A 17,218-nucleotide genomic window follows, 5' to 3' on the forward strand; every position below is an offset into this window, starting at 1 on the left:
CAACTCACATTGTTGATGCATTGGGGCACTTTGGAAAATTGGTGGAGAGTGTGGAGGGGTCTTGTTTTTGCTTTGAGAGTATGTTACCTTGGCAAAATTGTTGAGAAATGCTAGCATTCCATTTGTTTCCTCATTTGGCCTTTGAATCTTTGTTGTGCAAAAGCAGCATTTGCACACCTCGTTGGAGATGGGAGAAAAGCCTCTACAGTTGTGCATTTTGTTGCTCTTGGTGAGTAGTTTCAGTGAATCGAGAGCTCGGGTTGTTAGCCTTTCTCGCACAAGTGAACAAGCATGTGCCATAGTGGGAACCTTTGCTTGGGTGAGGGAAGGAGCAAAAAGGCCAGGGCGAAGCGGGAATGTGGGCTAAATGAAACTGGGCAGCCAAGCCACTAGGCTATGTGAAAGCAAGAGAAAAGTCAACGAAGGGTTGACGAAGGGAGGCAAGGGATAAAGAAAGGGGGGGAGGCGACCGGGAGTGACCGGTGAAAGCGAGGGGGTGACCGGCAGGGGGCGGTGAAAGGCCGGAGGAGAGAGGAGAAAGGAGAGAGAAGGGATGGTTCTGCTACTCTTTCTTCTTCTTCTTCTTCATTGTCTTCTTCTTCATCCTTCTTCTTCTTCTTCTTCCCTTCTCCTGCTCTTCCTCCTTCTCCTTTGCTTGCCCTAATCCTCTGCTTCCTGCCCGATCCCCCCCCTCCCTCCCTCCCCTCCAGATCTTCCTCGGTAAGTCCCCCCTCCCACTCCCTCCCTTCCTTTTCTCCCCCCCCCTCCCCCTTTCATCGCTCGCTCCTTCCCCCCTCGATCTCCTTTCTCCCCCCCTCCCGCAATGCGGATCCTTTCCCTCTCTCCCTCTTCCCCGCCTTTGCGCGCTGTTCCGTTCCCTCCCTCACTTGCGGGCCTGTGTTCAGGTCGCTATTGTCATTGCCCGCGACTGAATCTTGCTCGTTTCACCCTTCGTTTATTTGGTGATCGTTGAATCCAGGAAATCCCCAGCATGGGCAGCAGGATAAAGGAGGAGGAGAAGAATGAGAAGGCAATCCGAAGTCTTCTCAGGAAACCCCCTAATAGCAGATGTATCAACTGCAACAGCCGGGTAGACTGTCTATTCCTCTTGTTTCTTCCTCCTCGTGTATCGCCGCAGCAGCTCATTTTCATTTGCACTGTCATGTTTCTGGCACGAGGAACCAGATCTAGGTTCTGGATTCTTACTGTTAGGAACTAGAAGCCTCGCAAGCACAAGCTGCTGGTAAATGAGCTGTCAGAGGGCTTACGGTGCCTTATGCGATAGACTTGTACGCGATGGAGTGCCCTTTCAAATCAATTCCATACCCTCGCTTTTTTATGCTGAGGTTATTCACTTTGTGCCAATGCGATAATGTTCCTTACTGGACATGGTTCTTTGGCAGGGGCCCCAGTATGTATGCTTAAACTTTTGGACCTTCGTATGCACACAGTGCAGTGGAATTCAGTAAGTGAGACCAACTATTTTCAAAGCTAAATCTCATTAGGATTGATGGTGATCTGTTAGGTTTCTAACTCACTATACGGAACACAATGCGACCTGTTATTCATTGGTGGTAGTACAACATGTCTTGTACCCGAGGAGGTTTCGAGTAGGAAGGATGTACAGTTTTTAGTGCGGCTGTTTGTTCATAGTTGCGCTTGACTTGTTCATTGTATCTTATTGCAGTCGAGAATTTACACATCGCGTGAAGTCTGTATCGATGTCAAAATTCACTTCTCAAGAAGTTTCCAACCTGGAGAACGGTGGCAATGAGGTGGGTTCATACAGTCTAATTTTTTTCGGAACTGACGAAGCAAGTTGCATTCAACTCTTTAAACTATAATACTCAACATATGACCTTTTTTTCCTGTGGCACCGCCATAAAAGCAAACATAGCACAAATAAATATTTTTAGAGATGGAGCGAAGCCAAGGCACTAGGGGTGTCTGTTTGATCCTTTCTCTGGCTTCGTCTGCTGATACATCATACCCAAAACTTCTCTTGCAGCGAGCACGGGAGACTTATTTTAAAGATTGGGATCCACAGCGGCAACCTTTACCAGACAGCAGGTAGTTTTGACTGCATCTTCTGAACCATATCAAGGCACACAGAAGATTCCAAAGATTTTCTGTTCCCATGTGGAAAAAAACAGTCCTCTATCAATACTTATCCAATAAAAGCCTGCTTCACCAAGGGATGTCTGTTCTTTGTCTATTTATTGGAATATATGATGCATACATGCGCATAGTTGTCTCACTTGTATGTGTGTCTGGCAGCAATGTGGACCGGCTACGGGATTTCATCAAAAGTGTGTATGTGGACAAGCGATTCTCTGGAGAAAGGCCACTGCCCCGTGGCCGAGGGGTATTGTTTTCTCTAATAGTCTCCACCACACGGCACTCTCTTTTGAGGCTGCTCTGTATTCAACATGCTTCAAATCCGAAAGGAGCTATGGCTTCTGTTGCTTAACGTCGAGGGATAGAAGTCTCTAATTGCTAAATTTCAGTCTTGTTTGAGTGCTGGGTTTTGGTCACCAAACAACTTTGCATTGTGTTAGCTTTTTTTTCAATGTAATGAGTGCACGTGTATAATTCAGTAGCCACGTGTACTGTAGTAACCTTGTATATTAACAGTGAGACTACAGTCTTCTAACTTAAATAATGGATATAATGCCCTTTGGTTAGTCTGCAACATTGTTAATGGAGACATATTTAATTGGCTCCATAAGGATCTGTGCAATGGACGCATCATAACAAAATGGTAGAACCTGCTGATTGAAGGTGTCCTTTTAAAGCTATTGTTTTTGCTCCAAATATTCATCTAGCTGAGTGAAGTACTATGAGTGGCTGCTCAAGGACTGTCATTATAGTTGCTACACACAGGACACTCAAGTCGGGCCCCTAAAGTAATGTTGAAGTCTGTTGCTAAGCCATGATAAAGTCCTTAAAGCATCCCTCCCATCTTAGCTTTTGACTTGAACCTATGTGAGTTTATCCAAGCCAAAGACTGAGAATGGTTAACCTTGATGTCAGTGGCAATGTTGCTTGCCAATTGGGTTGCTCAGAGCTTACATCGTTTTTGCCATTGTGGAGGACAGCTTTTCTCTCTCTCTCTCTCTCTCTCTCTCTCTCTCTCTCTCTTTTTGGGTGTGAATTTGTCTACGCAATCGAGACTTACTTCTTTGTGGTTCGTATTTGCTAAGCTGTCTCCTTGTTTCTGAAGGTTCCACCTCTTGTGATGAGAAAACAAATTAGTGGATTCCTTTGCTGAGACCATTAATTTTCTAGTCAATATCAAGTTGACTTGCTGCAGCATGCATCAAAAAGAGATTCTTGACTCCTCTGGTTGGTACTAGGATCAATGTCCCACCTCTGAGCCCCCATATGAGGACGACCTAGGGGCTTGACACCTTTGCTAGGAGTGTGTGAGAGGTACTGTGTGGGTACGTGCAAGAGGTGTCACATAGGCACATGAAGAACTGGGCAGCAAGACTGGCTGCGTAAAGGTCTGGTGCAGGGGGTGGATGCACAGCCACGTGGGCTACTAAGTATGGCCAACAATGGTGGCGTACATAGGCCCTTGGTTGGTGTCGCTTGTGAGCTCAGCATAGAGCAAATTGAATGGAGGGCCTCAAATAGCCTCAGCAAGAGGTTGGCCAGTTCCAAACCTGTCGACGTTCAGGTCGGTGGGACCTGTGGGGTCGGCTGTGGAGGGAGTGGTTGGCCAGATCTGGCTGTTAGGTTGGACAAAAGTAGGGGTGGGGTGCAGCAGCCCTCACTTATAAAAAGAGGCCTGAACGGAGAAGTCCAGTCTCCTACTGGAAGCCTCTGAAGCCCACAGCAACGGCATGCTGCAGAAAATGAGAGGCGGACAGATCTCGGAACAGCATTAACAATACCTGTATAAACTTGTTTTGAATAGGTAATCTTGATTTTGGCAACATTCCTCTGTGCTAGCTAGGCTGTAATGTGCTGGCCACATCCGGTTTCTAACATGGTATCAGAGCCAGAAGTTGTATTCACTGATCTATCTCGACATTTGGAGGACTAGACCTCTGCGAGAAGGAAGGTGCACAGATTGATACAAGCGAGACGTATCTCTCTTGCGAGATTCAAGGTTGGAAGGTGTTTGAGTTGGCAGCAGCTAGTACCATCTTTTTAGTTTCTTCAGGTATGGCCTGGTTTTGGGGGAAATGGCAAATTGGGTGTGCCAAACTATCCTATGTCGAGAGGTGAAGATACAAAGCCATTTCTTGGCTAGAAGGTGACCATAGTTATGGAGCTGAAGCCCAAGGATACTATGGATGCTTTGGCTAAGGTCACTCACCATGTAGATCTGGATTCAGTGTATGGAAGGAAAAGAACTGTGAGGTGCTGTCCATGATTATTGGGACAACCTCACATTGTGATACTACACATCCAGTTGGCGGACAAGCATGGATGATTCTCTGAGACACATTCGAAATGAAGAATATGAAGAGGGTTCTTTTACCATGGTGATGGAGGAAGCAGATTTTGTTCATGAGCACTTGAATATTGTGGAGGTGATGAGAGATCAATAGACGAGAGTTGGTCATAAAGTGGATGTTGTCTAAGAACTTTAGGAGCTTTGTGATGACAATCAGAGCATTAGAATGGTCAGAGCCAATCACGTTGGAGGAGTTGGGAGTGGTTTTGGTACCGAAAGAAGTGCAGGTCATGAAGAATAGAATAAGAAAGCCAGCAGAAAAGACAAGCTCGAACAAGGTAAGCAAAAATAAATTGAGAATGAGGATATTTAGACAAGGGGAAAAAATGCTATTATTGTGATCAGCTTGGACATTTGGTGCATGACTGCGGTGGATAAGAAAGAGAAAAAGGCTTAGAACCAAAGGTAGCCAAGTTAGTGAAGAGGAGGTGGCTATATTTAGGAGCATTAAGATAGGATTGATTGATTAGGGTGTGGCAAAGCTCATGTCTAATAGAGCAGTGGTTGAGAGATCCCGATTCCTTTGTAATTGTTTAAGGATGGTGTCTTTGAATCTGCGTAATGAATTAAGTTTGCTGTAGCCTTGTAGGTAGGTTGCACAGTTTCCCACTCTTGAAGGGCAGATAAGGCTCACACAGGCCTGCATGGAGGCAGGCAGAGAGTGTTTGTGGGCAGAAACGTGAAGCTGGAGGGGGTCTTATATGTAGCCATGGGCTGTCTGGTTGGCGGCTCAGTCAGCAGTTTACAGAGGGTTTCAACTTTCAGCCCTCTTGTAGTCCCCATTGGGGGGGGGGGCATGAAGGCATTTTAGAGAGCAAGCAGCCCAGCATTGCAGGCTGCAGATCTGGCTTTCAGAAGTTCTCTAGAGAAAGCAGAGAAAGGCAGCAGCATACAGCCAGCACCTCCAGCCCTCATATGTGCATCCAGGCACAAGAGAAGGGGGACCATAGGCAGCAGCAGGGTGCAGCAAAGGCATCAGCAGCAGATCAAGCAGTCCATAGCTCTTATGAAGAGCTCAGAAGGTGAGCAGAACACAGAACCGTAAGCAGAGCAGGCTGCAGATCTGGCTTTCAGAAGTGCACTAGAGAAAGCAGAGAAAGGCAGCAGCATACAGCCAGCACCTCCAGCCCTCAGATGTGCATCCAGGCACATGAGAAGGGGAACCATAGGCAGCAGCAGGGTGCAGCAAAGGCATCAGCAGCAGATCAAGCAGCTTATAGCTCTTATGAAGAGCTCAGAAGGTGAGCAGAACACAGAGGTTTAGAAATGGATCTGACAAAGGTTGAGAGGGGCTCCTCCCCCTCCCTAAGCCACTTGAAAGCTCGACTGAGGCATGCAGCAGGAGTAAGCGGAAGATTGGGGAACAGTTAATGGCCTCTGGGTTTAACTTCAGTGGAGCAGTGCACTTTTGCATCTATGTATTGGTCCTTCCAGTGGACCAATACGTTTCGATTCATCTACTGTTTGCTGCTAGATCTGAGCATGGAGTTGTTATATTATATATACGCGTGCACTCATATTGAGTAGGATCTAGATCTCAGGTGTGATTTCATGGTCGATTTATTTTCCATTGTGTATTTTGGTTTGGGCATCAGCTTTCATGCAAGGCCATTCACATTGATTCTGGACACTGATATCAGAGCCAAGGAGATTCTTCAATATGATTTCAGAGCAAACTCAGGATTCAGAGGCAAAGAGGTGACTTTGTGGAGGACATCACATTGCTCAGAGTTCCAGACTGAGGGTGAGCCCGTCAACACTGTAGGAGAAGAAGATACGTGTATACATGTTGAGTGGAGACTTCATGAATAGTTCCACCAAGACTGGTGCATGGATATATTCTAGTCTTACAAAGGTATATAAGACTGGTGCATGGCTCTCGAATCACAGGAATATGGCACTCAGGAGGTGTTCTTGGCTTGCTGCAATAGTAAACAACATGAGGACATTCATCTAGGGATATCACATTATTATTTGATATTGTTTGGTTCTACCATCAAATTCATACAATGATCTGCACCCATCACTGGGATTGGGTGGGATAACTTGGTTATGGTTTACCTTCGCAAGCCACCTATTATACTTTATACTTTGACATAGGTTCATTAGGGTGGTTAAGCAGCCAAAATGTGTAGAGAATGTCATGATTGGCTCTTTGTGCAGGACTCCGATGAAATGGGTGCTCTTATATGTCCTTTTACAGCAGTCGTGTAGAGGATGGACTGGATGTCTCATTATAAATTATACTTGGTTGATTAATTGAATTTCAGGTAGGAGTCAATAGTGAACTTCAGGGCACCTGTGTGCTTTGATGCCATGTAATAGTGATACTCTGTTTTTAATTGATCAATTTACGCATGCAGATCATAATGCCTTTTTGTTCTACAATGGTGATTGGAATGTTGGTTTGAAGGTCTTTCTTAAAGCCCAATTTATTTATATTTGAAATTTGTCTTTGCTTTCACCCTTGATTGAATGTGTAATATTGGCTGGAGACATGGCATTCGTAAGACAGCTGTAGGATCAGTCAGGAAGATGTGCTGATTCAGCAGAGTACTTTATGCAGGGAGACCGGGATCGGGATGAAACACATGAAAGCAGACGCCCCGAGCAGCGTTCTTATTATGGTGCAGATTCCAGAAGCCCTCCCTATGAAGACAGGTATGAGGAGCGTCCATCGGGGGGCCGCCGTTCTAATGTTGGGTACGAAGACCGGAGATACGAAGAGCGAGGTGGCCGTTATGACGAGCGAAGAAGCCCAGGACGGTTTGAAACCGACCGAAGTAGATATGAACGGAATTACAATGATAATCGGCGATATGATGATAGAGGTCGTTATGACAATCGTGATAGACAGTATGAAGATCGCTACAATGAGGGTCTTGACAGGCGGTTTGAAGAGCGTTTTACAAATGAGAGGCGCAATCCTCAAAATAGTCGAGATTATGGTGCCAGCAGCCCCCCCCCTGTTCGTCCTGTAAGGGAGATTCTTGGTGAGGATGTGCCCCCACTTAGAGTTGAAGATCATGGAAGTCAGACCAATGGTGGCCGTGAAGCAGACAGATCTCATCGTTCTCAGGTTTGAAACTTCATACCTTCATCAAAATTTTGTCAGTGGGTCGTGTTCTGGGGAATATGGCACGCATTAATGAACCTGTTTGGAATTTGCATGTGGAAGCACATGTTCCATTCAGTGAGGACATGTCCAACGCTTAATACAGGACAGGTGGCTGTCTGTGGTAACTTATAAATGTATGATGTCTGTGCAAACGTATTGTGTCCTTATATTAGTGATTGCAACAGGTACTGGCTTCTCAGTCTGGTCTTTTCTTTCCTTATGTTAGTGACTGCATCAGTTTGTGGCTTCTTCACCCCAGTTTGTTCATTGGTAAAGCCATCACAATTAATTAGATGCCAGGATTTGCAATTTGAATTCGTCTCATTCTATTCAGTATGAAAGGAACCTGAAGATGTAAGAGTGGATATGTTCTAGCCTTTGAAGGTATATATTGAATTATTGTTCTGTGGTCATTCTCTTTTTGAAAAGGACGGTCGAGGTCAAAGATTTGGCTCTTCCAGTAGTTTTGGCTCGGTCGATGGGAATGTACCAGCTGTTGCTCCAGCCATTAGAAGGGAAAATTCCACCAGTCTAATTGACTTTTTGGCAGAGCCTGAAGCCAATGTAGCAAGGGAGCAACCTGACCCTTTTGGACTGACAGCAGTTGCTCAACAACCCACAGCTGGTACAGCTAGTACGCCCAGCAGCACTGGATGGGCTACATTTGACATGTTTGCTTCAGCTTCTGCGCCCCCAACTGCACCCACACCCACACCTGCACCTGCACCAGCCTCAATTGTCCCTGGAGTCTTCAATAATTTAACAACGCAGACAAACGGCAATGCACAGTGGGCACCACAATGGCCTGCTATGCCTACTGCCTCTGTCTCTCCTTCAGTGGAATCCAGTACAGATAGCTGGTCATCGCTTGTAGGTCCTTCTGTTCCTGCAACGAACTCTCAGGTAGCTATTTATGAATTTCTACATTCTGTCATATGCATTGTGATAACTTTTACAGCTGATGGCTCATTTGTTTTTTAAACTTGAAACTGGTGCTTGCACTTGTACGTATGTATTTTCTAGAGGGGGAGTCATAATGGCTTTATTTATTTTCAGCCATGGAGCCCCTTTTCCATGTCTCCGACTCCGGGGACACCTCTCTCAGCAGGGCAACCAGTGACATCACAAGATTCTTTCAGTGCCAATCCTCTGACAGCTGCAGAACCACGAGCTACACCTGGTCAACCTCCTTCAAGACCTGCAATACCTGAGGTGAGAGATAATTTGTGAAGGCATTGTGGCACGCTTGAGAGACAAGTTTGTGTGGAAGCCTGTTGATACATGATTTTTTTTGAAACAATATTTGGAATAACATGTTAGACTTGAAAGTAAGTTCTGAAATTTGACCTATAATGAAATAAATAAATGAATAAGTTGCTCCTTCCAGATAATTGTAGCATATATGGATGCGGACTACTTTTTGAGTAGCCTTCTCCTTTAGTGCTAGCCTTTGTCATGGCTGAGTTTGCCCTTCACCTCCGGAGTGCTGACAGAAACTCAGTATGAAGACCTTTTGTATAAACGGATGCTCAATTATGTGTGGGTATGTGGATTTGTATGTGTGAGAGCATATGTTTATACTTTGGTCTACACCCTTGGTCTACACCCACAGTTGGGCGCTGATGACGTCAGTGGGGATGTCATAGTAGCTAGTCCTTGCTATGCGAGATGGAGTTTATGGTTTCAACCTTATGGGTGACTATCACGAGATTGAAATTGCAGTATGTGTGTTTGTAGAGGATGAGTTTGGGCATGTTCGATTCATCTAGATATATAGCATATATGGATGGACCTTCTGATTAGCCTTCTCCTTTAGTGCTAGCCTTTGTCATAGCTGAGTCTGCCATTCACCTTCGGAGTGTTGACAAAAACTCAGTACGAAGACTTTGTATAAATGGATTCTCAAGTATGTGTGGGTGTGTGGATTTGTATGTGTGAGAGCATATGTTTATACTATGGTCTAGCTGATGACGTCAGTGGGGATGCCATAGTAGCTAGTCCTTGATATGCGTGATGGAGTTTATGGTTTTCAACCTTATGAGTGACTATCATGAGATTGAAACTGCACTATATTGTGCTTTTAGAGGATGAGTTTGGGCATGCTCATTTGGGAGAGACTAAAATGAAATCGTTTAGACTTCACAAGCAGTTGTAGCTTGAATGAAGAGATTCGGGCTACTTTTTGATTAGCCTTCTCCTTTAGTGCTAGCCTTCGTCATGGCTGAGTTTGCCCTTCACCTCCAGAGTGCCGACAGAAACTCAGTACGAAGACTTTGTATAAATGGATGCTCAAGTATGTGTGGGTGTGTGAATTCGTATGTGTGAGAGCATACTTTTATACTATGGTCTACACCCACTGTTGGGCGTTGATGACGTTAGTGGGGATGTCATAGTAGCTAGTCTCTGCTATGCGTGATGGAGTTTATGGTTTTCAATCTTATGAGTGACTATCGTGAGATTGAAACTGCACTATGTTGTGTTTTTAGAGGATGAGTTTGGGAATGTTCTTGGATTCATCTAGGTATATAGATGAGTTTGGGCATGCTCCTAGACTCATCTAGGTATATGCTTCTGCCGTGTTAGCGGACATGCAAACTTCACCTTGTGATGTTTTTGTCCATGTTGCGGCATGCTGGTTTTGCGATAATTCTTTCTAACTTAAGTGGTGTGCTGCCCTATCAGCTAGATTTTGATGCTCGTCTGGGAGAGACTAAATTGAAATTATTTAGTCTTCACAAGCAGTTGTAGCTTGAATGAAGAGATTTTGGGCTTCCTTTTGATTAATTTTCTCCTTTAGTGCTAGACTTCGTTATGGTTGAGTCTGCCCTTCACCTTCGGAGTGCCGACAGAAACTCAGTACGGAGACTTTGTATAAATGGATGCTCAGTATGTGTGGGTGTGTGGAATTGTATGTGTGAGAGCATATGTTTATACTATGGTCGACACCCACTGTTGGGTGCTGATGACGTCAGTGGGGATGTCATAGTAGCTAGTCCTTGCTGTGCGTGATGGAGTTTATGGTTTTCAACCTTATGAGTGACTATCATGAGATTGAAACTGCACTATATTGTGTTTCTAAAAGATGAGTTTGGGCATGTTCTTGGACTCATCTAGGTCTATGTATGGATGGACCTGCAGCTGCAGTGGTGTACTGATTTCAAGGTACAGTAGTTGCTACTGCTGCGCCCCTCACTTCAAAATGGATTCCCCCACCTCTAGATGCCTAACAGTTTGGACGACCTGCTCCATCATAGTTTTATACATCCATGCTGCAGATGCAACTTTGGTTTGGGGTGTGCAGTGGCAGATTTTGAAGTAGCTTGTTTTGCCCTTAAGGGTGTTCGATATAATTTGCAATTTCAAACTCATTTGGCATAGTTTTTCATGGGTGCAGGACCTTTTTACAGCACCACCACCTACAGGTCTACAGTTCACAGGAGCTCCTTCGTTTATGCCCCAGTACACACCTTTGGGAGGAATGGGCATGCCGGTGAGTATTGAGAATCCTGTTCATGCTGTACTTGTTTGCAGGTTTCATGCTTATTTTGTGTCAGTCACATACTCTATTCTGTAAATTAATAGGGACTTTGCAGTTAATTCGTGGATGGTGTGCTGATTCTTAAGCATTTGTTTAATTTCAAGGAAGTCATTGCTTTTGCAGAAGTCTGAATGTAACAGAATCTCTGTTAGATCATATCTTGTTTTTGTGATTAAGTAATTTGTGGATAATACTTGCTATATATCTCGTCTTCATAGTCAATGTAATGAGGCGGTTGTCTGGCTGCCAGGTGGGAAATTATGGCCAAGCTCAGAAAACAAGAAATCCCTTTGATCTTCCTGGGGAGCCTTCATCTGTGTCGGCTGCTGCAGAGGTAAGGGCTTTTAAGCATAGTAGCATAAACCTTGTGATTGCTCAACATCTTCCCCACCCCGCCCGCATGCTGTTGGCCCAACTCAAAAAAACCCCTAGATGTGGTGAATTTTCCCAATTGTGTTGATGAACACATGCTTATAAGATTATCCAGCAGTCTCTTAGTCTTGTTACCTCCTGGGTAATTGGTTTGGCACATAGTTGTGAATTTTGAAATTTCAAGTTTGTAGTGGAGGCATGGCTTGAGGAGCAGTTGTTTTGTGAAGTTGTGGTTGAATTCCCTCCCATGTAAGTCAAGTCTTGACAGAAGTTTGGTCTGCATGTTAGATCTTGGTCATTTAATTAACCTGGTAGCAATGAAGATGCATGAGTGCACTGTCATCTTGGAACTAATCAGAGAATTCCATCAATGCACAAATCACTGCTCAAAATTTTTAACCCTGGTACGCAGCAACACATTTGCATTAGAGTGAATCTCTTTTGCTCTTGGCCGAGAACATCAATCATTAGAATTGCCATTAGCAGTGGCAATGAGGGTGGAATACATTTATGAAGGTTGAAAATCCAGAAGTTCTAAGAGAGACAGGAATATATAGAATTAAATGGACTTCGCTGGTAAGATGAGGAATTGTACCTTTTTTAGCACTAAACACTATGGGTTGTTGATGGTGGTCTTATTAATTGGAATGATCTAACTCTTCATGGATCTCCTTTAGGAAGACCTAGAGCTCATTGGTCATTCTTATGAAAGGTCATTGGTGAAGAATATTGCCTTGATCTCCTCCTTGGGATTGAGAGTACCATTCTTGGCATCCACTTGATTTTTAGCTTTGGCATAATGAACCCATTTTGTTGCAATTCTAACACTTAATCTTCTTCATCATTGTATTGGATCCCAAAAGGACCTGAAGGGTTACCCTTAGAGTTGTCTTTTTTTTTTTTTTTTTGGTTTTCTAGAGAAAAGAACCTCTATTAATGAATGAAAATCAGCAATCCACAAGGTATTGATCATGGAAAGGAGAAACAACTGGTGTTAGGAAAGAACCAGCCTGTTTCCAGAGAATCCACCTCACTGTCTAGGTTAGCTTTGGAATAGGGGCTAATAACCAGGGTGGAGGTCTATACATCCAAGGAATACCCTGCGGAGTCGCAACATAAAAGATACTTGCATGCCAAGCATTGCAAAAAATGCTTTCGTCTTTTGGGGGTTGCTCTAGAACCTGGAGTCTTGCACTCCTAGATGGTGCGCAGAGTGTAGATGATATCATGCTAGAGGGCGATGAGAATGGCAAGCTCCCATCACAAAATTGTAGGGGCAACCTAGATGTTCCAGACTGTGGGCCTGGATACTGTCTGTCAAACACTATCCTCTAGCAAAAGCAAAGGTCCCAGGTGAGCTAGAGGTGTTGCATCTTGTGCCTCTATCCCGAAAACCTGCTAGCCTTGAATCTAGTAGGCTGGAATCCTACGTGTGCTGGCCACAATATAGAGGGCACTCAAATAGATCCTCTGCACTGCAGGGCAGTCCTAGAGACAGTGCAGAATTGTCTCCAAAAGGTTGTTTGTACAACAAATGGCAGCACCATCTACCCGCATCTACTCCAACCATGGGCCAGTGGCCAAACCTTCGTGCGCCACCATCCAGAAGAGAGAAGATCTTCAGTGGCATGGGGCTTGTTCAAAGATGTGACAAAAACCGGGAGGCAACCTCTTGGGGAACCTCCTAATATTGCAAATAATGTCTGCAAATCTGCCTTGAAACCTGCATTTTTTGCGTGTCGGGCCCAATGATAAGCATGTCATCCACATAAAGAATTAAAATCAGAATTTTTGATTCACTCTTTCGGTCATAAAGAGTGGGCTCTGTATGGCTGTTCTGAAACCCAAGGCATAGCAAAAAAGAATGTACCTTGGCATACCATGCGCGTGGTGCCTGTTTCACCATAGAGGGACTGAGTTTCAGAACCTGCAACCTCAAATTTTGAAGGTTGAGTGACATAGATCTCCTCCAATAAATCCCCCATGCGTGTGGTGCCTGTTTCACCATAGAGGGACTGAGTTTCAGAATCTGCAACCTCAAATTTTGAAGGTTGAGTGACATAGATCTCTTCCAATAAATCCCCATGAAGGAAAGTGGTCTTAATGTAACAAGTGGTGAGAGTGAATATCTCCTCAAAGTCAATGCCATGTTGCTAGGCATAGCCTTTTTCAACAAGACGTGCTTTGTAACGGTCAATATTGCCATCGGTGTTTTGCGTCGATTTGTAGGCCCACTTAGTGCCTATGGCACTCTTGCTTGTTGGTGTAATGAAGGCCGAGATTGGGCCAAGTTAGTTAGGGTTAGGCTAATTCCTCTAGGGGATGTTCAGGCCTAGAGAGGGCAAAAAGGAGATAGTGGGGAGGTGGACTTGTATAGTCCACCTCCACACTAATATAAGTCCACCTCCACACTATCTCCTTTTTGCCCTCTCTAGGCTTGAACATCCTCTAGAGGAATTAGCCTAACCCTCACTAACTTGGCCCAATCTTGGCCTTCATTATAGTTGGCAAGTCACACAACTCCCATGTGCCATTTGCATGAATGGAATCAAGTTCAGCTCTCATGGGATCCATTCATTCTTTGCTATTAAATGCGTGCTTATGATATAGAGGTTCCTCATTACAGGGAGTAACAATCAAAGAAACATGAAGCAAATTGCCATGCATTTGTTTCTGTGCACCTCTGGTGCTAGCAGCCAAGGTATCAGCTTGTTTGCTGTCCTGGAGAGTATCCAAGTGCCACCTTGGAACTCTTTTTGGCTATCTAATGACAGCCTGCTCCTCATCAACTGCCTGATCAATTGCATGGTCATCAAGTGGCTGCAAATAAGGCTTAACATTGGTGATAGGAGGCTGTGAACTGCAAGAAGCATTTGGAGTTGTGCTCTGCAAAGGGTCATTGGAATCTTTGAACGGCGGCATGGAATCAAATACATCAGCGGCTTCTACTAATGGCTGTTTTTTACAGTCCAGCCAATGTAAAGCTGCATTCTCAGCAAAAACCACATCTCTACTGACATCGAACTTACCTATGCTAGGCTGAAACAACCTGTGTCCTTTACTATGTGAGAGGTAACCGATGAAAATGCATTTTATGGCCTCTCATAACGGCACCCAACCGGAATTTATTTGGTAAAAACTTTACCTTAAGAATGCACCTGCCTTCTCCTTAGTGCTAGCCTTCGTCATGGCTGACTCGGCCCTTCACTTACGTCGTGCCGACAGAAACTCAATACGAAGACTTTGTATAAATGGATGGTCAAGTATGTGTGGGTGTGTGGATTTGTATGTGTGAGAGCATATTTTTATACTATGGTCTACACCCATTGTTGGGCACTGATGACGTCAATGGGGATGTCATAGTAGCTAATCCCTGCTATGCGTGATGGAGTTAATGGTTTTCGACCTTATGATAGACTATCATGAGATTGAAACTGCACGATGTTGTGTTTTTAGAGGATGAGTTTGGGAATGTTCTTGGATTCCTCTAGGTATATGCACCTGCCCATTCCTATAGATATTCTTCATTTTCACTCTGCAAGTCCATTTTGTTGTCTAGTGTATGGCAATGTGCACTAATGTATGATACCTCAGGTTGCTTTAAAAAAAAAAAAAACTTTGGGAATAAGTATTCGTCCTTGTCATTGTGGAGGGTCAAGATTTTTTCCCACTCTAATTCTTTGCTAAGGCAAGAAAATGTTTGAAGCAAGTGAAGACATCCACGTAGATTTCATGGGATAAATCCAAGTAAACCTGGAGAACTTATCCACAAAAGTAGAATAGTATAAGTAGCCCCATCTGCATCGCCTTCTCCTTTAGTGCTAGCCTTCGTCATGGTTGAGTTTGTCCTTCACCTCCGGAGTGCCGACAGAAACTCTGTATGAAGACTTTGTATAAATGGATGCCCAAGTATGTATGGGTATGCGGATTTGTATGTGTGAGATTATATTTTTATACTATGGTCTACACCCACTGTTGGGCGTTGATGACGTTAGTGGGGATGTCATAGTAGCTAGTCCTTGCTATGCGTGATGGAGTTTATGGTTTTCAATCTTATGAGTGACTATCGTGAGATTGAAACTGCACTATGTTGTGTTTTTAGAGGATGAGTTTGGGAATGTTCTTGGATTCATCTAGGTATATACATACATACATCATATGTACTAGGTGCAACGTCTTGGATGCTCCAATGGTCCCATCTTTTGGAAATGAGGATCAATGCATTTTCCCCAATAAGCAGCCCTCACATACACGTTTTGTGATTGCATGCATGGGTGGGAGATCTACCACCATGTCCCCTGAATGCATCTTCATGAAACTGTTAAAGTTTAGATGCCCGAATTTTTCATGTCATAAATGAGCATTGGAAATCATAGATTCAGCAATGGCATTAGCATCTATAGCAGCCTGTTTTTAAAATATAGCAAGGTTGTATAGATTGTTGTTGAGTGTCCTAGTAGTATAAGATAGTTATCGTGATGGTTATCATACACATCACAACGATGACAGTAAAAGGGAACTCTGAAGCCATGTGTGGAGATGAATGAAATGAAAATCAGATTCTTCTTGACACAAAACTTCCACGAGTGTCCGTGTATCACATGCTGAAGCATGCATCTCTGCATTGTAGTGGCAGGTCACAACAAATGCCCACTCATCTTGAGCGGTTTGCTGCCTCATGAGAGTAATCATGGGCAGCTGAAGCATTCGTAGTTGCAAGACGTGGCTGCTGTTTTTTCTTTTTCGAAGCAATGCGCTTCCGGCATGCAGAGATGCCATGGTTGGGCTTCCTGGAATAACTATAGCACTGCTGCTTCTTCCCTGCAGCAAGAGAAGAAGATGATGAGGTGCCAAATGAAGGTTCGGTCTTGCTGTAATTTCCCCCTTGTGCCTTCGCCCCTGTGATTGGTGGCCAAGGCTTTATCTGCGTGAGTAGAAGTAGCCCTATTTTGACGGCATTGCTCCTCCTGCAAGAGTAGGTAAACGGTTGATTGAAAGAATAGTGGTTGTGGTTACACAGGGTGCCCATCAAGTGTCGTGGACACTTTTTGTGAGTTTGGGACAATCTCATCAACATTGATGAGCTGCTCTCGAAAGTCCTTGACTTGAGGCATTCATGCTGTCTCTTTCATTCATACTAACACCAATGTACTTGCCTGCGAAAATAGGCAACCGTGTCCTTAGTCCTAATCTAATAGAGATTGGCCAACGTGTCCCATACATTCTTAGCTGTCTTGCAATACAAATTTGAGGTATAACAATCTTCTTGCTATTCATAGCAATGATGGCATGTGCCTGTGTATCTCTTTGATTCCAACGAATTTGTTCGGGTGCGATGAACCATAATTGGTAGTGATAGTGGTTGCGGAGGCAATAGATGCATGTGTTGGAGAGAGAAGTCTAGTCTCGGATCCAGATATCCTAGAAATTCCTGGATACCAAGAGGTGGCGTGTAACCAAAACCAGATAAAAATCGCAATTCACTTCGGTACCGTGGAGCAATTCGCAAATGACATGGGACTCTTCTGGAGCAAAATCGTGGTACTCGGAACAAGATACATGGTGTTGGAAAATCTGTACACTTCTCGAGATACGTGTTGGAGTTGTGGAAATTGAATTGCCAATTAGATAGAGTGCTGGGAGAGAAGGGTAAGGAGAAAAACACAGCACTAGGGCCCAGAAATAAGGTTGGACCACTCGAAGGTCTTTATTACAATAGAAT

The 17,218-nt window shown here is 44.2% G+C and overlaps 1 protein-coding gene across 1 annotated transcript in view; it reads left to right on the forward strand.

The window, feature by feature from the left end:
* The first annotated feature begins 592 nt into the window (after nucleotides 1-592).
* LOC147902437 (uncharacterized) overlaps nucleotides 593-17,218 on the forward strand; it is a 38,374-nt gene continuing 21,748 nt past the window's right edge. The window contains exons 1-11 of the mRNA XM_087373477.1: nucleotides 593-720; nucleotides 980-1,090; nucleotides 1,404-1,465; nucleotides 1,688-1,775; nucleotides 2,009-2,070; nucleotides 2,278-2,365; nucleotides 7,035-7,547; nucleotides 8,016-8,489; nucleotides 8,643-8,798; nucleotides 10,981-11,076; nucleotides 11,375-11,458. Coding sequence (XP_087229603.1) covers nucleotides 992-1,090; nucleotides 1,404-1,465; nucleotides 1,688-1,775; nucleotides 2,009-2,070; nucleotides 2,278-2,365; nucleotides 7,035-7,547; nucleotides 8,016-8,489; nucleotides 8,643-8,798; nucleotides 10,981-11,076; nucleotides 11,375-11,458 — 1,722 coding nt within the window. The 5' untranslated portion in view covers nucleotides 593-720; nucleotides 980-991. The remainder of the gene's footprint in view (nucleotides 721-979; nucleotides 1,091-1,403; nucleotides 1,466-1,687; nucleotides 1,776-2,008; nucleotides 2,071-2,277; nucleotides 2,366-7,034; nucleotides 7,548-8,015; nucleotides 8,490-8,642; nucleotides 8,799-10,980; nucleotides 11,077-11,374; nucleotides 11,459-17,218) is intronic.

This window comes from Dipteris shenzhenensis, chromosome 4, assembly GCF_047967505.1.
Source record: "Dipteris shenzhenensis isolate YYH24624 ecotype China chromosome 4, Dip_SZ_1.0, whole genome shotgun sequence".
Classification (NCBI taxonomy): Eukaryota; Viridiplantae; Streptophyta; class Polypodiopsida; order Gleicheniales; family Dipteridaceae; genus Dipteris; species Dipteris shenzhenensis.